The 25,457-nt window shown below is 33.6% G+C and overlaps 1 protein-coding gene across 2 annotated transcripts; it reads left to right on the top strand.

The window, feature by feature from the left end:
• The first annotated feature begins 251 nt into the window (after positions 1–251).
• On the top strand, positions 252–25,456 carry LOC106075200 (uncharacterized protein KIAA0825 homolog). Of its 2 annotated transcripts, XM_056029915.1 has the most exons (27): positions 282–606; positions 3,662–3,833; positions 4,123–4,287; positions 4,645–5,008; positions 5,581–5,784; positions 5,893–6,014; positions 6,510–6,678; positions 7,013–7,156; positions 8,009–8,238; positions 8,359–8,502; positions 8,682–8,803; positions 9,080–9,233; positions 9,896–10,086; positions 10,527–10,706; positions 11,555–11,680; positions 14,174–14,264; positions 14,370–14,467; positions 14,942–15,214; positions 16,114–16,171; positions 16,301–16,353; positions 18,061–18,200; positions 18,367–18,527; positions 19,605–19,746; positions 21,773–21,869; positions 22,685–22,788; positions 24,098–24,309; positions 25,140–25,456. In XM_056029915.1, exons 1-27 carry the CDS (start codon positions 461–463, stop codon positions 25,371–25,373), a joined length of 4,296 nt encoding a protein of 1,431 aa, XP_055885890.1. In that variant the 5' UTR covers positions 282–460; the 3' UTR covers positions 25,374–25,456. The 2 variants fall into 2 exon arrangements, with proteins under 2 accessions (XP_055885899.1, XP_055885890.1); XM_056029924.1 differs by lacking the exons at positions 22,685–22,788; positions 24,098–24,309; positions 25,140–25,456 and adding an exon at positions 20,987–21,085 and having other exon boundaries at positions 252–606.
• Position 25,457: the final 1 nt, after the last annotated feature.

The following is a 25,457-nucleotide window of genomic DNA, read 5'->3' as shown; positions in this document are numbered from 1 at the left end:
GGCTGGCTCTAACACACCTTTCCATTCTGAACTATCTTGGGCTTTACGTCTTCACACTTTGGCTTTGAAGTATGAGTTGTGTGTTATAGAAAGCTCTGTTGCCTGACGCTAGTCTTTCCTTTACTTCTGACATTAGTTCATTGCTGGAATGTATCAATTGGCTTTACTTTGTGAGCTGTTTAATGTCATATGTATAGGATTATGTCCTAACTTTTTGTCTGTTATTCCAACAAATCTTTAGTGTTTGATATAGGTATTTCCTATTGATGCCATTTTATATAGAGTTAGAGTTGGACTAATAATTCATTATTTGTTCTATAACATTCATGTGATCTAGCTTTTTAATGTTCAACAAAGGGAGGTGATTGTAGTCAAGGTATAAACAAAATGGAGGACTAAAAATATTGTCTCCTGTTTTTTTAATTTCTGAGTTTCAAAAGGGGGTTCCAAAAAAAAAAAAATGTCTCAGTACACTCAAGAAAACGGACCGACTGACTATTTCCCCCCTATTGCTGCCTTATTCCATGAAGGCATTGTGCCCAGCTCTGTATCATTGCACAGTCTTCTAGCCGACATTGATAGCCAGCTGGATTCCAATACACGACAGTGAGTCAGTATTGTCAAGTAATGAAGTATTGAGACTGAGTTCTGAGTCGAGTAAATGTCTTAAATGATAGATCTAGGATCTATATATTAGTATATAAATAAATAAAAAGTATAGATCTAAATATAGAATCTAGATCTATATAACTAGTCCATATAAATTAAATCTAGATTCTAGACTACACTAGAATCATAGAATGTCACATGTGACTTCTTACTTAGACTTAGACTTAGGTCCTCCCGCGCCGTTCGGCGCATTGGGCGGCAAGCTGTCTCCATAATGATCTGTCACTGGCAATGTCTGAAGCCTCCTCCCATCTGGTGTCCACTGTTCTGAGGTCCTCCATGAAGGTGTGTCGCCAGGTAATACGAGGACGTCCCTGTTTGCGCTTTCCTCGTTTTGGCTTCCAGGTTATCGCAACTCTTGGTGTGCGTAATTCATTTTGACGTAGAACATGTCCCGCAAACCTCATGCGACGCTCAGTCACAACCTCACTAAGTGTTCGACTCCCAGTTCGGCATAGGATTTCCTATGTGACTTCATCAATTAAATATAGATTCTAGATAGAATAGATATATTAATATTATTATTATTTATATATAGATTATAATAGATCTATACTGTCTATAGTGATATTGTGTAATAGTCTATATTTTTTATATATGATCATTATATCTAGTTTAGTAGACTATAATATTATAGATCTAATAAACTAATAATACTAATTTATAGATAGATTATAATTGATTAGATAAAGATGATTAGATCTAGATCTAGATTCTACCAATTCTAGATTAATCTAGAATCTAGATTAGATCTACTTATTACTTAATATGAATTATACTATTACTAACATTATAGTTAAATACTAGTTATAGATCTAATTAAATTAATAAATCTAGATCTAGTTACAATATAGTAGAACTAGATCTATAACTTAGTATAAGTCAATAAGTATTTAACTTAAACTTAAAGTAATAATTAGTAAAATAATAATTATAAGTTATAGTAGTATATAATATACTGTATATTTGTATATCACTATATATAATCTATATGATTATATGTAAAAAAAAATGTAATGTATATAACTTATTATAATATAACTATATTAAGACATTTAAGTATAGATTAGATCTAGATTCTAGATAGATCTATATTATACTACATCTGTGGCTGTGATCAGTGACTCAGTGTGGATCTTTCTTTATTAAATTAAATTCTTATATTAATTCTTCTCATAATCAGCTATTTATTATCTGAGTCTAGATCTAATAATATTCTAGACTACATAACAGTCTGTTTTGAATATACTCAATGATATATCATAAGAGATACTGTATCCGCGACCTATGCAGTGGTAGTAGCACACTCACAAGAGGAGCTTTTAAAAGTCACTAATGTCCCGCTTCTCTCAGGCCTGTAAAGAGTATGGCCTAACCATTAGCACAAAGAAAACAAATATTATGAGACCAACTGCTACAGCGCTACCCTTCATCCTCATTGACGATAACAAGCTAGATGCCTAAAATGAATTCTGCTACCTTGGATGTACAATTCAAGATGACCTTGTCTCTAGAAGAGGAGCTAAAAAAAAACACATAAGGCAGGCTGCAGCTCACTACAGTGACCTAAATGGAGGTCTACATAGCATGCATTCTGAGTATGGCAGTGAGTCATGGACTACATACTCAAAGCAAGAGAGAAAACTAAATTCATTCCACTTGCACTGCCTCCGAAGGATCTTGAAAATCACATGGCAAGAGAGAGTGTGCAATACTGACATCCTTGCGCAAGTGGGTCTTCCCAGCATCTTTACAGTCCTCAGCTCAGACAATGCCACCTGCCCTGACTCAGACATGGTCACCAGATGGAGGACAAAAGCATCCCAAAAGTCATTCTTTACGGGCACTTGCGTCTGGCTCGCGAAAAACTGGTCGCCCCCACTTCCATTACGTGGATGTAATAAAATGTGTCCTCAAAACAGTGAATATTGATACTGACCATTGAGAAGACATGGCCCTAGACCGCACTATGTGGAGAAAGATGATGACCAAGAAAGTGGACAGTGAAAAGAAGAAAAGCGTGCCATACGAAAAATAACTGGCTCCTCTACCAACAAAGCCAAAGCCACCTAAACCTGCTATATTTACATGTGGACGGACTTGTCTCTCTAAAATAGGGCCCCACAGTCATATGAAAAAGTGTTCCACGAGTTGAACCATAGTTGTTCTACCACTGAATGAGGCCAACATATATATCTATCTAGACTACTAATTCTAGATTCTAAATCTAGACTAGCTCTATCTCTATAATGAATATATATATTTAAAAAAATATATATAGATATATCTACAGTGTATTTAGGTATTTAAAAAATTAGAGAAAGACGAGGCATTATTCTTCTATTCACATTTTTTTTTTTTTTTTTTTTTTTTGAAAGTGGCTTTGGTTTCCTTTCATTTCATTGGGTTTTAACGTTTTTTAAGATAATGATATTAACCCATAAAAGCTCCTTCTGCAGTCAGTAATGTTTTCTCATTTTTGTCCTAAACCGTTGTAGAACGTTTTTAAAATCCCCTTTGCAATATCCTTGCTCTAAGCTTTTTAAATAAAAGATTTCTTCTAGTCTCATTGTGGACATGATTACAAATTGTTTCGGAGATTACTGACTCTATTTTTAGTAAAAACCAAAAGATTCTTTATTGCCTAAAGAATTTTTAAAAAGAAAAGGCCTATAGCCCCAAATGAGTATTTTTGAAGCTTTTTTATATTCTAAAGGTATTAAAAGTTGTTGTTTTTTTAAACTAGGCATATCATTCTAATTTTTAAAGTCATTAGTTTTTTTTATTAGTATTGGATCTTAAATTGTATTATTTTTTCATGTTTATTTTTTAGGATTTTTTAAAAATTCAGAGTTACCCCTCTTACTTAGGGTATGGGAAGAATTTTTCCTAATGAGAAATAGGAGCTATTGGGTTAATGTTTGTGTGTAAGTGCAAAATAAGAGAAAACAATATTATTAATATATTTTGTTTCATTTACTTCAAATTTCAGACTTGATATTTGTTTGCAATCAATCCTTACATCTGCTAATAATCTTCCAAGTAGTCAGACTTTCTCAACACCAAAAGATGCTCTCGGTTACATGTGCAATAGTCATACTCTTGAAAAAGACACTTGCTATGATCCAGTGGCAGATGAGGCTGTAGCAATTATTGTAGCTCTGGTGAGTTGAAAGCTAGTTATCTACTGTTTTTATTTATAAGCTTGCTATTTACTTTAGTGCTTTGTAAATTATATTATTATTATAAAATGTTCATCATCTTTTTATTGTCTATCACAAATGATAGTGAAAGTAAATATATAATTAAATAGCATGTCATTGGCATAACAGACAAGGATACAAATAAATTGCTACTTTAGCATTTAAATTTCAATTTTGTTTTATCATCCTGATTGTGCTGTAACATATCTATAGATTATATATATTTTTTTTTAATTATTTTTTTTGTAAGTGTGATTCTTTGGAGAAAAATCCTGGCAGTGAAGAATCTATATTGCAAGAAATGTTAGGATTAGCATCTGAAGAAGGACTTCTCCTGCCATTTCGATGTTCCCCAAACAGTATCATCAGTCAGTCCTCCAGTTCACTAAATGTTCAGTTGGATATGGGTGACCAGGTGAAATAGTTTTCTTTTTTTTTTCTTTTTATTTTAGTTGACTTTTGCTCCTCAATTACTTTCTTTGAAGAAACATTTGGATTGCGCCTAGTCGTTACAGTTAAGTAAATAAATATTTATTTTTATTGTTCAACTTAATTCAAGTAAACATTGACATGAAGCCATAGGTTCAAAAATTGAAAGACATGGGAATGTGTTTGTTGTGGAAGCTCAGAGCAGTAAATACCTTTTTTATTTGCAAACCTCATCTTTCGCCAATTATACATAGCATCTTCTTATATTTTGACATAAAAAAAAAATTAAATAACTTTTTAGAGTATTTTCAAATTAGTTTTAGCTGTTTCTTATTACTTGCAGTTGATTGAAAATAAATGGTTCAAACTGACCAAAAGTATACAAAAGCACATTATCACCGAACTGCTTCAAATACCACCACTTGGTCAGAACCTGAGAAGCTCCTGGGCTGTCATAGAGAGAAGACTTGAGCTGGTTGGTGGGCTCAGGACCCTGGCTAGTGATGAGGATGCTTGGGTGACCTACAGAAATGTGAGAAGCCAACAGTTAGAAATCTTGTTTCGTTCCTTGCTGCCTGACAATGATTCAGAGAATGTGAACTACAAAGAGTTTTGTTGTAACTGTATGACGGTAGCGGACAAGATCATTGAAATGATTGAGGAAGACTTTTCTGTTCTGTGTACTGGTGTTTTCAAAAAAATTGGAGGTTAGTCAAATTACTCATGTAGTTGTTGTTTTTTTTCCTGTTTGACTATAGAATTGTTTTGCTAATCGATGGTCCTTTGTTCTTCAAAATAATAATTTTCCTATATATTTAATCTCAACCCTAATCATAGCTTTTTTTTCATATACAAGTTATACATATCCTCAATTTCTAGAGAGCCCATTGTGACATTATTATTATTATTATTATTATTATTATAGCTTTTATATAGTGCTACTTTCATGCTTATAGCATGCTCAGAGCGCTTTTGGTCCAATCTCATTTGTGGACCAGTGGGGGGGGGGGGGAGGGGGTATCTAGGAGTTGGTTTTCCGTGCCGCCTTTAGGCACTCAGTAAACACAACTTGGGCAGAGTTGTCAGGAGTCGAACCTCGAGAATTTATTATTACTTTTTGTTGCCTTTCTGTTTTTTTCTAGAATATATACTTAAAAGAAGTCCCACTAACAAATTATAAGTATTTCTTAAAAAGTAGAACACTCAAGTAGATGACTAGTTAACAGTCTCAATGGAATAAATAAGTATAAATCTTAGAGTTTGTTTCATCAATTACCAGGTATGTATAGAATTCTACATGATTTGTACCTGGAGAAGTACTCAGATGAAATGTCAGTGCTGGTGGAAGAGATAGCTGATGACATCAGAGACTTTAACAAAAAAGTGGTCAAATCTTCTAAAAGTGATCATGGTCTTGCAAAGATTGATGCAGCAGGCAGCAAGTCCCCACAGCCAAAGACTGGACAGCGAGGAAGTTTGGGTGGTAGGACATACATACATTTAGGTCACATTCTTGGCTTTGAACTTATGATAGTTGTTTTAGTCAGTGTTATTTTACGAAATACACATTCTTGATTTGCTCACCTAACAGCTGTACCCCTGAATGAACCCTGGGCTTCCAAGACACCAAGTTTTTCTCAAAGTCTAGACACAATGTTCTTAGCATCTAGCTACAAACCAGATAAAGACAAAAGTGCTGGTCCAAAATTACAGGTGATTACAGAAACTGAATTACTTATCCATTTATCTAGTATGAAGTAATAGATTTAAAACAAAAAATGCTTGGTCAAACTGTTAGCGCATGGTGTCTTGTGTATCAACAGTTTTATTGTTTTTTATTTAAAGAATTGTAGTTCACAAGTCTTACTACTCATTCACATTTATCCTGGATGATTTATTTCATTCTGATCTCACAGTTAAATTTCATAGTTCCAATACTGCCTATGAGGCCTTGCAATCTGTGTGGATAAAAATGATGTAAGATAGAGGTGACTAGTAGCCAACATAAAGAATGAAATATTCTTTCTGCTAAAAGTATCATAAATCATTGAATTTGGTAGAATAATGGAGATTCTAAAATTGAAAATCAGTATTCCTGTTTAATCCTCTTGGTTTAGCTATATGTACTTTGATCATCAAGGCCAATATTGACACTTTAAGTAAAAGTAAAACAATTGCATTACTAATATCTTACCATTGTGTCTACAGAAACAAGGCAGCATGACATTCCCGAAGGACTGCATGACTGCACTAAAACACATTGCTATGTCCTTGATGAAGCTGGAGGATTTCCTGGATACTCTGACCAAGATGACTTCTTGGGAGGTCACAGGTTTACCAACAGCTAAGAAAGTGAAAAAAAAATCAAGTCTTAGAGGTATCAATGTTTCTTTTATCTTTAATCTTAGTGTTTATATATTTTGCCTTTTTTCAATTCTTTATGCTTGTTAACATGGCCATAACTTCATTTTTTGTATTCAGCTACTTAAAAAAAAAAAGACTATTTATTATGTTCCGCTCTATACAAAGTGTATCAGTTTGAAGTAAACCAGCATATAAGAGAAGAACAAATCACAATAGGTTGGGTGCTAATTAGTATTAAAAAAATAATATTGTGGACAAAATACATTAGTTAAAATTTCAATCAATTACAACAGTGTATAATATGCAAACCTTACTAGCTTTTAATTAATATGCACTGTTACTAACAGGTGTTTTAAAACCAAGTTCCAGTCCAGAACTGAAACGTCACTCATTAAACTTAGGAAGTAGTTTCAGCAGTACAGACACAGCCAATGAATCTTCCAGCCCTGTCCTACATTTGCCTCCTACAGACAATCCACCACCTCCAAAAGGTAAATGATCAACAACTTTAAAGCTTTGTTATTTGGTTACATTGATTTGAATTCTATCATTTAGCTTCAACATCCTCTACTTTTTACAACCATAGAGTCGAGTAGGTGAGAATACCTTCCTTGATAAGATCAGTACAAAACCTGCCAGATTTGAATGGCTCACTTTTCTCCAAGTAGTCTCAAGGACAGCCACTACTTGGACTTGGACAGAAACGTAAATGCATAACTGCAGAGTTTTTATCAGGGGTTTTAATAAGAGGATTTGACACCCCACCCCCCCACCCCCATTTTGGTCATGACTGAAACTGTGTCCTCAAACTAATTAAGTTTTAATTATAAAGTTATGTTACCTCTTTGAAAATGAACAAGAAAGTCATGATTTCTTGGGCAGTTATCTTCCCATCATGCATTTCATTTTGCTTTTCTATTTGCAATGAAAAGACTTTCTCAAGACCAGGGGAATAATGATCCAAATCTGTATATGTTTGCAAAGAAAAGACTTTCTCAAGACTCCAGGGGGAATAATGATCCAAATCTGTATATGTTTGCAATGAAACTTCAATGTACTCCAATGCCAACTGAAAAGTTTTCACCAACATTTATTTACCATATTTTAGTTTATTGAGAGAGCCTTATGTATGACTAACCTTCTTTTCCCCATGTCTTCCTCTCTGTAACCCTTGAGAGTCTTGAACTTGATCTTTCAAAAAAACAAAACAAAAAAAAAAACCTTACAAAATGTTTAAGAAGTTAGAAACATTCAATGAGTAACTTTACACTTTTCAATGGGCTACTGACAGCACCACTCTCACTTTAGTATTCATATTAAATATTGCTTCTTGTCTTGTTCAGTTGTGGAAAGAAACAGATCTGAGGACAAATGTAGATGGGACTGGAGACTGATCTTCAAGAAGATAGCCCCTAGTCTGGCCACAGCCATTGAGACTAAGTTGGACCTGACAATGTCCTCATCTCTGGCACATGAGACTTCCCAATGGGTCACAGAACACTGTTTAGAAATGGCCGAAGTGGACTTTGTCCAGTTGAAGGATGGGACAGATCATCCAAGGATTGTCTCAAAAGTAAGTTACTTTGTGATTGTTAATACTACTTTTTATTATTGGTGAATTGTAATGAAGTATAAAGTATATCATATAAAGTATATCATATAAAGTTAATCATAATGTTTGTTTTTCTGCCAGGGTACACAAGACTTTATCCAAGCTGTTAATGAACTGCTTCCACTGGCAAGAGGTGGCATAGAAGGATGTTTGATTCCTGTTAAAATGGCATTTATTGATTCTATCGGCATTGCTGTCAAAAATTTTAACCTTCATTGTGTTTCAGTAAGTTGGTTTCTAAAACATTATTTCAAAAAGTGCATTCTATAGACTACAATTTTTTTATTTTTTTTTTGTTGGTCTTATTTATTATACAAAATTAAAAATGAAATTTGATATATATGTTTGTCTATTTACCTAGAATCTTATTATCTGTTACCCCTTTATGTTTTTTTTTTCTACAGTTAAGCAAAGACTTGCCTCATAAAGGCCAATTAAAACAGTTGCTAATCATTATGTCCAATGCTGTGCACATAAAAAATTATTTAAACTATTTAGAAAATGTCCTTTCTGCTGAAGACAATGGGTAAGTTAGAGAGTTTGGTCATTAATGTCCCTTAAAATCAGAACATTTCTTGTACTCAAGTAACTATATTTTGCATAATGTTACACAAAGGCATGCTGATTAAACATTGATCTTTATCTTTAATTTATTAATTCATTAATTATTGCAATATGAAAACTCACTTTATGATGCTTTGAAAATATTGATAAAAAAAAAAGGTTAAGTCACATGAAATGATTAATTACAATGTTTTGTTTATAACTTTCTAAAATGTATTTTGGTTCTTTTTCATTGCAGTAAAAAATTCATGTCCAGTTTACTGAAGCAGTATACTGACCTAGTTGATGGCCTGGGTAAACACTTATTGCAGCTACATCACCAGTTCATCTCTATAGCTGTGCTGGCTGATGCTGAAAGTGGAAACTGGAGTGAAATTAAAGATTTTTATGAGGTTGGTTCAACTTTAGAGGCGCGGTGGCTGAGCGGTAAAGCGCTTGGCTTCCGAACCGGGGACCGGGGTTCGAATCCTGGTGAAGACTGGGATTTTTAATTTCTGGATCTTCGGGCGCCTCTGAGTCCATGCAGCTCTAATGGGTACCTGACATTAGTTAGGGAAAAGTAAAGGCGGTTGGTAGTTGTGCTGGCCACATGACACCCTTGTTAACCGTAGGCCACAGAAACAGATGACCTTTGCATCATCTGCCCTATAGACCTCAAGGTCTGAAAGGGGAACATTACTTTTTTTTTTTTTTTGTTTGGTTCAACTTATGCTACCACAATAATATTTAACTTCAGTCCTCTGTGCTCTTTTAGACTGTTAGAGCTTATCAGCAGTACTCAGAGTGACGGATTGCCTAATTTATAACTACTAATAAATTAATAATAAATGTTAAGATACGAGAAAATAATAATTTTTTTCCCCACTTTGAAAAAGGTGCCGGTACGCAGTACCAGTGCGTTCCGTCACAAAAAAAGCACTGACAAGGCCTAAATTCAGTCTCACTTTTAGACTTGATTTTATCACTGTTGTGTACTTAAAAGATCATTCACATTATTGTATATTAATAATGTATTATTTTTAAGAAAGTGAAAAGTTATTTTCTTTGTGCTCAGGATGAACGATGTTCCTTCACCATCCAGATGTGGAACTACCACTTGCGAGGTTTGCAGCATGATATGTGGGCCATTCTTCCACCTAGACTGGCACAGAGCCTTTTTGGTTCCATACTTCAGGACTCACTGCTCTTACTGACTCAGAGATATTCTAGAGTGAAACCCAGTCGACGTAGAACTAAACAGTTCAGGTTTTTCAATCCATCATTTGTTTTCTTTAATTTATTCTGAATTAAGTCATCTTTTTGCTGATTTAAAGTGGCAATTTCTTTCTTGTTGGTTACATTGGTTTAAATCGGGCAGTTAGGTTTTTATGTGACTTTATAAAATACAAAAAATCTGCAACATTATTTTTAAAAAAAAAAAGGCAAGTGCTGGATTAGTAAAGTCTCTCCTAACCAAATGGCTTCTGTCAACAAACCAGCAACACCTGGAGAAGGATAGTTTGACCTTTCTTAGCTGTTCTATATTTTGTTTGTTTTTGAACAAATTTAGGAGCTTGTCTTCTAGTAAACCAATAAGATATTTGGATTATCTCAAACCTTCAAAAATCTTAAAATGTTTTTGGAAAATGTTTCTTCCTAACTCCATGCTTAGAAAATGCATTGAAAAAGTTAATGTTTAATTTCAGATATGACATCACAGCTATTCTGCTATGTGTGGCTGATCATTTACTCAAGTCTAGCTACTCTCTCTCACAGTACCTGGATGCAGGTCACAATCAACATCCACATTACAGCATCCACAATCTGTGCTCCAACTTATTGGCTGTTTTGGCTGTTGTTGCTTCTCCCATTGAAACACTGTACAGGTAACAGACTTGTCTGTTGTAGACATTGACATCATGGTCATAGCTCAATTACAATGGCATATCTATTAATCGTTCTTAAATTTCCGTAACATATATATTGCTATTTATTTATGTTTAATATGTATGTAAACTATTTTGGTATCAATTACTAATATAATTGCAGCACAAGAAGACAATATTTTTAATGAAATAAAAACTGGTGAATTAAATAAAGGGTAGTTGTTTTTTCACCATATTTTGTTCATCAAGTTTATCTCAAAGTATTGTTTTAGAGTGCGTCTCGGTTCTGAGCAAGTCTCTCCAACTGTCCCAACGTCTTGCCCACCTGCTAGACATCTACATCAGAATCGTGACCCCATACATTTTAGGGCCATCCTCTCATGTTAAAGATGAAAAAAAACAACACTACAAACTACTTTCTACCAAGCACTATTCTAGATTTCTTATATCAATGGCTAATTCAAATTGCTATTTAACTTGAAGAGTAAAACTTTCTACATCTTTTTAATTTAGAACTGTTCTCTTTTTTAGAAACATCTAAATTAAATAGAGCATAAAAAACAAATTTCTTCTCAATTAGGAAAAAAATTTTGCTCTATAATATACATTACAAATAGCAAAATCAACTTCCTCTCACTTACAAAAGTAATGTCATATATATAAAACTGGGAGGTGCAGTGGCTGAGTGGTAAAGCCCTTGGCAAGTAATGCAGTTGGTTATTGTGTTGGCCACATGACATCCTCATTAATTGTGGGCCTCCAACAGATAACCTTTGCATTATCTGTTCCATAGATAACAAGGTCTGAAATGGGTACTTTACTTCAAACTGTACATGTACATTTTTTAGAGTTTTTAAGAGAGGTTTTCATCGCAAGTTAGAAAGTCAAGGAAGTGGAGATAACTCAGAAGGTGGTCATAACACACAGTGGCTGCATTGGGTATGGCCAGCACTAATACATTCAGGAACCAAACAGTAAGTCCAGTTTCTGTTTTAAACATTAGTTTTGAATGTAGCAAAAAATTTGTAAAATAGAAAAAAAAATTCATACTAGTTTGTTGATAACGGCTGTCTGTGTCGGCTCTATTGAAGTTGTTGGTGAACGGATGTAGCAAGGTTGGGGGAGAGGCTAGCTAGGGCATGAGACCATTGACCACTGGGGTGGTAATTTGCATACGAGCGAAATAACTCTGGACCAGAAAAATGTTTTTTTTTTTGGACATTCGGTGGTCTAGAGCAGTGGTCTTCAACGGAACGGGGGCGATATAGCCCCCTAGGGGGCGATTTCTAGATTTTGGGGGGCACTGAGAGCCAAAGGGGCGGTAGGGGGGCGCTGGGCACAAAATGGGGCGGTAAGGGGGCGCTGTGCATAAAGACGGAAAGAAGAAACTAAAGGTGCTCTAAATCAGAACAAATTAAAAAATTCTTCAACATTAAAGCTGGGAAACTAAATATAGACAAATTATAGTTAACTTGCTTCAAATTTAAGAACAGAAACAGCATTAGAAAATGAGTTCGGGAATCCCATTTTCTATTTTTAAATTCTTACTTCTTTTACTGTGATCGGAGAGTATTTATTGTCCTTGGATCTTGCGCGTATAAACGTTTAAGATTTGATCAACAAACTAGGTAATGCGCCTTTTATATTATATCTAGATATGTTAATAGATTGATATTAAAATATTAATTGCAAAAACATAAAAGGTAGCATTTAATAGAATAATTTAACTTTTTAAAAACAAAAAACATTGATTAAATATTTTTATGAAAACTCACTGGGATATCATGTAATATTTCTGTGAGATTTAGTGAATTGCCACTAGAAAAAAAGTAAGTTCTACTTTGATGTCATTTTCAGTTGATAATAAATGACAATTATTAAACATCTGTTACTGACGTTCAAATTGAGTTGCATGAAAAAATAGATTTACAAAACTATGTCTTCAGTAAAAAGAATGTAAACATAGGAGGCACACAGTGGCATACCTAGGGTGGGGTGGGGGGGTGGGAAATTGAAATTCCCCGGGCCCCCATTTAAGGGGGGCCCAAATTAGTGCTTTTTTAATTAATTTAATTTGATATTTCACAAAATGCAGTGGCCCCCAAAGATGTCAAGTCCCCTGGACCCCAAACGATGGAAATTCCTATCTACGCCCCTGGAGGCACAACAGAGATGTGGCTGCATTTAAATGTTTCAGTAAAATTCCAAAACTGTGGTCGAAATTGGAATTATGTTTTAGTTTTTCAACATACATGGGTAACCTAGATTTAGTGCGTAACAAAGTTAATGAATAAGCAAAGAAAGAGGCTGGATGTACCCACTAGAGGAGACCTTCGCCTTGCTTTGGCTAACTTAAAGCTTGAAATTTCTAATATTGTCAGACTGCAGGAGGCACAAGGTTACCAATAGCTTAATTTCATTTTTTAGTGAATTCAGCAATAATAATATTTACATTAAAAAGTAAAACTAAATTTACAATTAAACCTAAAAACAGTAGGCCCTAATATTCCAAAATTTTAACGGAGACTATTCTTAGGATTTGAAAAAAAGGTTTACAATTAATTTTTGTGTGTAATCACTGCAAATTATTTGACATAATTTTTGCATAATGATAATATTGACTGTTTTTGCCTTTAATTCTGAAGATTACGGCTGAGTCCAGTGTTTCACATAACTAAGCAAACCCAACTGCGACCTACATATTTTCCAGAATTTTATGCAGACAAAGCCATTGTATGCTGGCTTTTCTTTGAGTATCAAATGTTTGTCCCGCAGTTTTTGTAAGAGCTCTCGAACTGTTTCTCTCAGAGGCTATCTGCTGCCATAGAATGCTGCCAGGTACTTTCCTCTATGCCAGTGAGAGCGAAATGGCGCCTGAATAAATCTTTATAGCGCTCACGGGGGAGGGGGGCACCTCTGTAACTCAGTCCTCCTCAAAGCTCGTCAGTCATAGGCCAAGGAGTTCACAACAATCGCCTTTGGCATGCGGTCGTCTCCCAAGCGGGATAAGTGTTATTGACAACATAAAACTAAATAGATAGATGATATTTTGTTCAAATTTGCCTTCTCACGCTTCTTTATAACTGTTTTTCTTAGAGGGGGGCGCTGGCGGATTTTTGTAAAGAAAAAATTCGAAAAGGGGGCTGTAGGCCAAAAAAGGTTGAAGACCACTGGTCTAGAGGTTAAGTCTGCTTAGTGCGTTATCGCTAGGCAGTGTTATCGTTTCCGGGGTCACTGGTTCGAGCCTTGGTAGGCGCAGTCCCTTATTTTCGTCCATTTAATTCACTACTTTCTCTCATTTAAAAACTTGGTCCCTGGTGCTGCTATTTATTTATGTTTAATATGTATGTAAACTATTTTGGTATCATTTTTAAATTAGTTTGACAACTATAAAAATATTTTTCTGATATGTGCCATATATGTGAGTATATGTTAAAATAATTTTTATTCTTTCCAATGTAATGTAGCTATGATGACATGCAGACAGCATCAGCACTGTATCTACACCTGAGTCTGTTTCTAAACCAACCCCAGACAGATTGGGCACTGTTAATTCAAGTGAGTTGCTCCATGCAATGTCTGTTACTTTTTTTGGTTTACATCAAACTACACTTTAGTTTCATCAAATCCTATTCAAACAATGTTCTTTCCAATTCATTCAAGGCTCTACTAATGAAGGAACAAAATTTGTGTGTACTACTGCTAACACGAAGCTGTATGTTAGAAGGTACACAGACCTCACAGTTGGCTAATACACTCAGGTAAATGAGTTGTACAGGTACATTAGTAACAAGTTTTTTCCCCAAAACTAAAAATTATAATGACTTACCAATTAGAATTATCTGTATTCCGGTTAGTGGATAGCACTAACTAGATCTTATTAGCCACCAGATCTGTGTTATCAAATTCTGCAATTTGGATACTATTTCAGTTAAAAAGTCTCCTAATGTTTCACATGATTTCTTTTTCTAAATAAGACACTGTTTTTTCTCTTCCTCTAGAATTATCACTATTAAGATAATTAATTGTTAATGCTTATTTAGAAATGTAAAAAACAATTTTTTTCAAAGTTAAATTATCAATACTAATATTAAAGACTAGCTGAAAAAAAATTCAATGCTGAAATATATTCTACTGAAATATAATTTTAATGCTGAAATGTATTCTACTGAAATGTTGCAAGTAACTTTGGCTGTTTTAGATTTTACTTATGTATCAAAATGTTTCTCATTTAGAACCAAAGCTCCACTGGCCACCAGCATAAGTACAGAAATCTCCCCAGCTCCAGCAATTCTAATTGACCTGCATTCTAGTCAGAGTTCCACTGACTCCAGTTCTCCTCTGGACTCCAGTCCTATGTCCCTCAGTTTGGATCTGACCAGTGTGACAATAGACTCTGAGAATCCATCTGATGTTCAGCAAGTTTCTGATGCATTGGTTCATGTCATAACCCATATAAATTACTTCCCCAATGCTCTGGCCAAATGTGTAGTGGCCACCATTGACAGGTCTGTACATCTTGACTTGTAATTTTAGCAGCCCTTGAAAGGGGAAAAGATGCTATTAGTTTTTTGTGGAATGTCTGTCCGTCCATCCGTCACATTTAGATCTCGTAAACTAGAAACTAGTTCTGATGCAACGGCTAATTTTTTCTTTTCTGAAAGCGAAAAATCTAATTTTTTAAATTACTTATGCAAGCATTTTTTTTTTTCATAAAAATACATCACTTTTACAACTATTCACTATTAATAGTAACAAACACTAGAGGCTCTTTAGAAGGGGAGATAACCATTTACCATATTTATGCAAATGGTTTTACATTTTTTTGTCAAAAAAATTCTTTTATTAATTTTGTATTGCTAAGTTATTGTAAGTTCTGTCATACTAACTACTACATTTACAAAAAAAAAGTTTTCTTTTTTTTTAAAGAGAAAAAATCTATTTAGTATGCATATAAGTTGGACATAATTTAAAATTTTTAAGGGAAATTATTTTTATTACTTCAAGACAACTAGATGAATTAGATATTCATTATAAGCCATCAATTAGGCCAGGTTCACATCTAACTTCACCTTCACTTTCACCTTTCCTTTAATCTGCTGGACCGCTGGGGCACCACACAAGATCAGTCAACTTTCTTTCTCCATTCTTCTCTATCATTTGTCTTTTATAGAATTTCATTCTGATGTTCTTTCTGAAAATATTGAAACCTGCCTTTTTACCTGCCTGGGTGGACCTCTTCGGGGGCTGATTTAGAATTTGTGTTTCCACACAGTCTTTGTAACTTTGTTTATTTTTATGTAGAGTAGTTTCTTTTTTGAGTTTTTTTTTATATTGTATATCTAGATAAGATTATCTTATTGGTCCATTTTATCATGAATACTATTTAGTTCTAACTATTCAACAGATGTGCCATTTGGGAAATGTTTAATATAAAGAATCCACAAGTGACTCCAAGAATGACAGTAAGTACTGAACTCATTAGCCTCCTACTATGTATTGCTGCACAATAGTTGAGATTACAGTTTGATACCAATCAATGCTATTGATATGTTTTTCAACATGTAGTATTTTTTTTTTCTTTTCGTCATTAGATTCCTGAATGGTTGATATCTGTTTTTCAAATTCTGGATCCTTTTATAGATAGGTGAGTTCATGTTTTAATATATGAACTAAATGAATGAAAAATACTAATACATTATTTTAAACATGCTACTGGATTTGTGACAATACCCCTCAAAATGAAGCTTAAATCAGGAATGTAAGATTGTAAGCATCGTTTTGGGTTGAGTTCATCATTAACTTTTCCTTTAGTTTTGCATTATATTGGCAATAATTTTTTGTGCCATTTTTTTTTTTAATTAAAGGATGAGTAAGTTTTGCTGACTGTCCACTGCTGAAAGCCTTTTTCTTAAAAACTTTAAATTTTTATAAAGCAAGTAATCTCCTATTCAAACTTCTACCTGGTGTTAACACAATCACAGTTGTATTCATTATGCTCATGAAATCCAAGATGGCTGCCTGGTTGTGTGAAATGTGCTTAGAGCTCTCTCCTTGAAGGCCCTGAGTTTGAATCCTGCCTACTGCCATCCCCTGCCATCCCTGAGTTGGTTTGGGTTAGGACTTAATAATGTGTAGTTCTAAATGACAGAAACTTGTAAAGTAAAACAATCTAGTTAGCAGACACTACATTTATTTTAGTAATATAGTGTAATATATATTGGTTAAATTGGGGCAGAATCTGATGTACCTAAACAAGCTGATAAGTAACACATAATGTATTATTAACTCAACAGTGACCTAAAGTAACAAATTCTGGAAAAAAAAATGCTTTAATCATAATATTTTATTATGCAGACTTAATAACCAAGCATTTCCATAAACCTCTCTACAAAGTATAACTAATGATTTTGCCTGCTATTGAGTAAGCAATAATAAGTCTCATTCTTGTCAGAAACCTTGTATGGTTCAGGTGGTATACTACTACGTGGTCTCTGGTCAGATTGGTCAAAATGTTGGAGTTATATCAACTACAGCTCATTGTTGTTTTTTTGTAAAATGTTTTACATGTTTGGATGTTTATTTATAGTTAAAGCTAATCTACAACCTAGACCAAACCTCCCACAGGAGGGGGATGGCAGAATACAGTATAGAAACCTGAAACCATTGACCTGACCGAACATCAACCCAGTATGAATAATGCACGACCAGGCAGCCATCATTATTTAATGAGAATAAAATCATTTATTTGCAATAAAAATCCCTCCATTATCTGATTATTGATTTTATTTAAAAAATACACCATCCTTCCAGAACAGTTGAATAAATCAAATTTTCTAAATTGAAATAGATGTTAGTCATCATATAAACCTAAGTAAATACAGAGACTTATCAGTGTATCAGGTATCTTTAAATTTACATTAACTTTTTTCATCTAGCCAAGGAACCCCTGTCTATTATTTCTCCACCACACTAATAGTACTTGAACATAATCTCCACACAATGCCTTCCTTATTAAAGTCTGACTTAGAATGTCTCTTCAACTTAGCATTGCACATGGTGGCAAAATCATGTGAAAGGCACAAGTCACAACAAAAAAAATAATATTATCCCTACACACTTCTTCATAATACTGACATCAGTATTGTTTTATCTGCCATTATTATTTTTGGGAAACAAAGAATCTTTTGAAATAGTGTATTTTTTAGCATTTTGAAATTAGTTATGCTTTTTCAGGTTAATTTAATTGCTAAATTAAACACCCTGAGAAAGAAAAAAAACAAACATTATTAAGATTAATTAGTTTTAAATCATTGGAACAATATTTTTGTATAAAAACATTTCCGTGACACAGAACAATAGAACCAATGCTACGTTATGTCAACCGTGTGAAAACATCAGAGAAATATATCAGGCCAGTCATCTCTTATGTAGCTGACCTTCCATGTGGTTGTCCTCCAAATTATTCTCTCAGGGATCATCCTAAACCACCAGGTTAGTTAAACAATGTCTATAAAATCAAAGAAAAATAATATTTGCGTTCTTTAGTATTTCTATTTCCCAAACTATTGAATTAGTAGAGCTATTTTTATTCTCATTAGTAGGAAAATGTAGAAGTTAAAAAAAAAGCCTATTTATTTTGTTTCCATTTTGTACCCAGATACCAGAGAAGTTCTTACTCACTGTGTCCAGCTGGTCATCACAGAAATAGAAAAATGTGTGGTGGTGCTTCCTGCTGCTGTTTGTTGTTTATTTAATGCCATTGACCAAAATTGTAAAGAACAAGGGATCAAGACCAGTTACAATTGTGTGGCATTCCATGTAAGTGTCAAGAGTTAGCAAAGTTTTCAAGAGAAACCAAATCAAATGTTGACCAATCATAAATATGCAATGAGGACTTGAAGAGATTGGAAAAGAAATTTTAAATACAAACAAACAAAGTGAATCAGTAAATCAGTTAGTCAGTTTTGTACTTCTAACATGTATATTACTGTTAATATTATTTTACTGTTTTTATTTACACATTTGTACTCTGATATATTGTGTATTAGTTGATTTAATATATAAATAAATTATGGCTTTTATATAGTGCAACTTTCATGCTTATAGCATGCTCAGAGTGCTTTTGTCCAATCTCAGTTGGGCGGTAGAAGGTATCTAGGAGAAGGTTTTTCTGTGATGCCTTTAGGCGCTCAGTAAACACAACTCTTCCCGAGTCGGGTGTTGAACCTCGAGCCTCCATTATAGGTAGCCAAGCTAAGTTCAAGCGTACTTAGCCTCTCAACTACGCTTCCCACCAAATATTCAATATTCAAATTATCCCTTATTGCCTATATTCCAGTATTTCCTCTGTCATATTCAATCAGGGAAAACAACACATTACATCATTCTCCCCTTACCTTGTTAGTTTTTTATATTCTGTTATTCAGGTCAAGCTTTTGTTTCTTAAAGATATATCTATCTGTTGTCAAGTTCCTTAAAGATTTTTTTATAGTTGTTTTACAATGCTAGGGCTATCTTAGGAAAGTTCCATTAAGATAAGATATAAAGATGAGATATTGTTTGTTCTTCCAATTGTTTTCATTCTGGTTTTTTTTTTTTTTCTGATCTCACATTTGAACAAGCTGCAGTGATCATAAAAACATCATTGAAGTTCTTTCCCCAACCTGTCAAGGCTAATAGGCTTCTGAAATCTATTTTTATGCTCTGAATGAAAGTCCTTTATTAAGCAATTCTTTTGAAATTAGCTCTTTCAAGCAATATTGTAATAGGATAAGGAAATGTACTGAATTTTTGTTTGTCCTTCAATGATATTAAAAATAGAAAATCAGACATTTTTTTTTCTCTTTTATTATTTCTTTGAACATTTGCATACATTTTATTCTTTTGTTTACACAGATCATTGCCTGGGCTCTGTGGATACGCTTAGGTCACTTGGCTGCAGGACTGGACAAAATGGGCTCTGTGATCTCCAGTGATGCCAGGAGCTATATGTATACTTTGTCTGATACATTGTTTCATGTTCTGGTCTATGGCAAAGGTAAGACATATTTTTCTATTTGTTGTATTCTTTGTCAAATATAGAAAAGTATTGTATTCTAACAAAACAGCATAAAATAGGAACATATCTTGAGTTATATCGCTTTGTTTGTCTTTTGATATTTAATATGAGCTTAAAGGGAAACTCCGATAGTTTTTCAAATTTTAGTTATTGACATAGTTAAATTCTGCGTTAAAAGTTGTAATAGTAAACATTATATCATTTTTTATTTAAATGCTCAGAAAATTTTATATTTAATAAATTAGACAGAAAATTCTTCACATCTAAAAAAAAAAACGGGGTTCTGCGAGATGTTTATAGTTTTAAAAGACGTGACGTCACAACTGCGTTGGCTAAATTTAGATCTAGACCTATATAACCGATAAACTATCTAGATCTTTCGGGTCGCATTTATTGTTACGCTTCACAGCTAGATCTAGTCTCCACGTTGATTTATAATCGGTCATTGTTTATAAATAATATTCTAGATCTAAACCTCTATTTCTACTTGAAGAAAAAGAAATACTGTTCTTCAGCTTGTTGCAGTAGTTCCAATCACAAAGATAAAATCAGCAAGTATGCTGATACAGAAATAAGTGTCTCTTTTCATTTGTTTCCAAGAGATGAAGTTTTAAAAGGGAAAATGGGAAAAATGTATTCGCCTGAAGAGCAAATATTTTACAAAGGCATTAGCTAGTTCCTGTTTATGCTCAAACCATTTTAGAGAAAATGTTTCAGTAACTTCATTGTTGTGGAAATGGGATTTGAAAAAAATTGAAGTTAATACCAGGTGCAGTACCAACAATACATTGGATTTCCAGGCCAAAGAATTCAATTAATGATACTACTGAGACATTTTAAACAACTGAAGTTCATAAATATAAATGAAATCATATTTGTGAGCTAGAAATTTACTACGAATACTAGATCTACTTAGTCTACTATTAAATTTCTTATTTAATAAGTAGATCTATCGTCTATGAAACTCAATTCCAACTTTTTAACTTTTGACCTTGGTGGTGTGTCTCGCCGGCTGAGCCAGCGACAAGCTCTCTCATCACTTTTTCCATGTCAACCAATGTTAGGTCAAAACTGCACAAAAAAATCATAACTTTCTTACTGTCAAACATACAGTCATAATTTATACACCATTAGAAATTTCTTTTAAAGTATTTTAATGATGTACTAACGAAAAAATTTTTTATCAAAGATAATTTTTTTTTCGCCTCCCTATCTATAGGATTTGAGTGCACACTCGTGACGTCACACAGAAATTCAGTGAAAATCTGACCGTTTTGGATGCGCAGAAAAATTATGTCACAAAAACATCAATTACTAAGTTATTCTTGCAAATAAAAAAAAAGAATAATATATTCATTATCTATAAATCAAAACACATATTATATCAAAAATTGTTAAAACCATCGGAGTTTCCCTTTAAGAATTCTTGGCAGGATTCATCTGGTCTCAAATAGCAGCCTGTTATTCTGTCATATTTCAAACCTAGTCTTTTTTTTAAAAGCTTCACTGTCCATCATTAATTCCATGAATATTTAACCTCGCTTGAGATCACTTATCTTCATCTCTCATTATATAGATTACAGACGTTACTTAAAAGAAGGTAATTACGTCCTTCGCATTTCATGTGTCAATCTAATCATGCAGGTTAATCAGTGATTTAAACTCTGCCAAATCATTGGTTTTCATGGCTGATTCAGGCAACCTATTTCATTCTCTATTTAATTAAAAGAAGGTAATTATGTCCTACGCATTTCATGTGTCAATCTTATCATGCAGATTAATCAGTGATTTAAACTCTGCCAAATCATTGGTTTTCCTCGCTGACTCAGGCAACCTATTTCATTCTCTAATGGCACTAGGGAAGAAGGAGCACTTGTACGAATTTGTCCTAGCATACAGAATAAGAAATGTGCCCTTATCTTTTTGTCTTTCTGAAAATTTTATTTGGTTATATTTTGATCACTATTTTTCCTAACACTATTCAAAGTTTTGTCTGTCCACCCAGGTCCCCTCACTCCACACTTTGCTGCCAGATTTATCAAAGTTCACAAAGATTGGCTTCAGATGAAAATACAAAGTATTAGATCGTACATCGCTGATGAGTAAGTTTGTTGCATGCCTATGGAAAGGGACACTCTGATGAAAAATTAGAAAAATTATGTCAGAAAAATATTAATTACTAAGTTATTATTAAAAATAAAATAAAAAGAATTATATATTCCTTATCTGTAATTTGAAAGACATATTATTTGAAAATTGTCAAAACCATCAAAGTTTCCCTTTAAGTTATTTATTAGCTTTTGACCTTATTAAAACTTGATACAGTTTCTTTTACAGACATAATTTTATTTACTGTTTCCTTAACACTATATGTAATGCTTCAGGTTGGGATGTGGGGGGAAAGAAGCTTCACAAGGCAAAAAGAAACTACATGCATCCTAATTCCTAAGCTCACTTGCGCCAAACAAATGCTTTAAGATAAACATTAATTATTATATATGGAATAGCATCCTGATGGAAGGGGAGTTTTGAAAAAACATTTTTATAATGTCCCATTGACAAACATTTAAAACTAAAAAACTGAAAATTAAAAGGCATTTTTTTTTCAATTAGATTTTAAAAAAATAAATATAACATTTTCTTATCTATCCTTATTGGATGAAATCTCAACATTTTATTATTAGAAGAAGAATTCTAAGTTAAAATTAAAGTCATGAAGAAAGGCATAGATTTTTTTGTTCTAGTTTAAACTGAATGTTTTAGTTTACAAAATTATTTTTTTTCAATTAGTGCAAGACAATTGTTTTTAAATTGAACTTTTAAACAGTTTTTTATAATATATTTTTAATATTTGTTTGATTATTTCCAATTTGCTAATATAGTTTTTCAAGCAATGCATTTTTATATGAACCTTTAGATTTCACAGCCATACCAGTACAGACATAAGTGACTCGACTACAATAATATTTCAAGATCACATGTTTTCTGTGATGGCTGCAACTATAATGGACACACCAAAAGGTAAAGCAGTTTGAAGCTGTTGCTGCTGTAATAAAGTATAAAGCTGTTTCTGTCACCATAGTTTTTGAATGTGAATATAAATGAAAGTCAAGATTTGGACAGCTTCTTGCTGAAGTGTTACTTGAAAAAAAAAAAAAAGGAGAAATTTCTGATTACTTTCAGCCTCAATTTTTTATCATGACGAATTTCCTTAAAAACGAGTAAATTAATCATGATAATAAGGCTATTCTTAGAGCCCAAAGATTAATAAGGAGTTCAGTATTTCACATGGTTTTGTCCAGCACAGTCATAACTGTTGTTTGACAGTGATTGATTTAGGTTCTCTTTTCACCATCTCCCTCTGTCATCTGCAGCATATATTTTTGTTTGGTCTCAAATGTGTATCTGTGGCCTTGTGTAAGAAATCTCCAGCTGTCTCATTCAGAAGCCACCTTCTGCCAGGTGCTCTCTTTGAAAGCAAGTTGCTAAAAAAAAGTTTGTACACATTATTTCTCCCACCCCCAATCTCGGAACAGAAATTTTGCACAACTGTTTCTTTTACATGACAACACAAGAGTCAATTAAAAAATTAACCAATTAGTTAATTAACTATTGGTAATTAATTATTTTGTTTGGTATCTTGAATAAATGAAAGAAATCATACTTGACAGATGTGGTATAAGCTGAATTAGTCCTCTTGAAATCTCTTGAGCCCTGAGTGAAAATTTCTTTATGTATTTAAAAAACAATCATGTAAACATTCACAGAGATACCCCTTTCTCCCCTCCCCTTTTACAACTGGTCCAGACACGGGATAGGATCATAGTGCGGTGAGAAAGGCTAAAAGCTAAACAAAAACAATTGGTAAAAATGTTTATAATCACACAGATTATTATGCCTAGGTCGATTATACATACAATTACATGACTGATCCAAACTACCAAACTAATCGATACAATTACACTTAATATAAGCTTTGTTTTTTTTAAAAGTATTTTCTATGTTTTTCTTGTTAACTAAGTTTGGATATATATGCCTATAAGAGTCAGTTGGACTAGCTGTCTGGAGTTATAACTGACACAAACCCATTGAACAGGTTGGTAAAGGCTGTTGCTTCATTTTGAGAGATTATGTAATGTGCTTGATTGCTGTGTTAAAGTAACACATTTTGTAATATTGGTAATAATGTACTTTCAATGTCCCCCTTGTCTCAAATGGGTTGAGAAATGCTGGTTTATCTGAATAGTCTCAGGATTCATCACACATTCTGAGACTTATCTGAAATAGGAACAATAAATGAAGAATGTTTGTGTACTGATTTTCTGATTAGGTTTTCAAAAGTTGAAGACACTTTGTAACTTGGTCAGAAACAATGGTCCCTGGCTGCTGGAACAGATGGACATTTCTCCTCCTCTGGTTACTGCTACAGACAGTAGACAGAAAAAGAACAGCTTTAAATTAGATTTGACAGAACATCAGAAAACTTCAGCCTTTGACCCTGTCAAGGAGATGGATAGTCTTGGATCATCCAGTTTTAATCAGGTTAATTTGTATGATGACTTTTTAATTTTATTAGTGCTATCTTCTGCAGACTTAGGCATTTGGGAAATGTTAGAGAATTTTTTTGCCTTATTATCATTACTATACTAGCTGATACCCATGCTATGCTACTGTTTTAATAGTTGGTATATATGTTTATTTTGCCTTAAACTGGATAAAACCGCTCACATTGCAACGCTTCCCCACAACCAAAACAATTTTCTAGCACCCCAATTCTGTGTCCTTTTTTTGTATCTTTCATTCTACAAATGAAGGGCCCACAACCCCCTATTATAAGGTATGCACAGATTCTTTTAAGGCCCATCAGTTTGGCAATTGTATATTCCAATGAAATGGCTGTGCTTGAATTCAAAAAGCACATCCCTGATATCTGTGCTACTGTTGAAATATGTGTGTATATCGCTTGGAACACTTTTAAATCCCCCTTTCAACGCTACTCAACAGCTAACACAATTTTCTAGCCCTCAAATTCTATAAGTCCCCTCTTTATTTTATGTCTTATAGCTGTATAGTTGGAAAATAAACTATAGCTTAAAAACCATGGTTACTACTTTGCCCATCTCTTAAACTTCCATCCTTTACTTCCTTAGGTTGTGTTACAGTGCCCATTTATTTTTAGTAACCTGGAAACCCATTTTACTCAGATTTCAAATAAGCTTACCACCAGGCCAGCCTTGACATTAAAAGCTAAAGAATATTTAAAATATTAGTTAATATGACACCAAGTTAATGACACCAAGAGATCTCATTGCTATTGTCATTGAGATTCATACTGCATGTATTTCAAATATTCCTTGTTCAACACATTTCAGAAAGCTATTATGGAGTTCACATTTGATTGGGTGGCTCTACTGACAAGTGACTTAGGATTGAGTCAGTTTGCCTTTAGAAATCTGCTGATGAATCGTTATGAGATGCAGGAAGGAGCCCATCTGGAAGAGGATGAGAAGAAACCAGTGGATGTACTTCGAGCTGTTTATGAACACAGACAAGACAACTTTAGTACACTGAATCCCCCATTGAACTCAGTCTCAAGAATTTTGTAAATTTTTGACTGATCTCTAGTCTTTAAACAGATATTTTTTGATGAGCATAAATATTGTACATGTTAGTTTTGTTTGTTGGCAAAA

Source organism: Biomphalaria glabrata, chromosome 1 (assembly GCF_947242115.1).
Source record: "Biomphalaria glabrata chromosome 1, xgBioGlab47.1, whole genome shotgun sequence".
Classification (NCBI taxonomy): Eukaryota; Metazoa; Mollusca; class Gastropoda; family Planorbidae; genus Biomphalaria; species Biomphalaria glabrata.
Note: the sequence above shows the minus strand (reverse complement) of the source record. Positions and strands in the feature narration are given on the sequence as shown.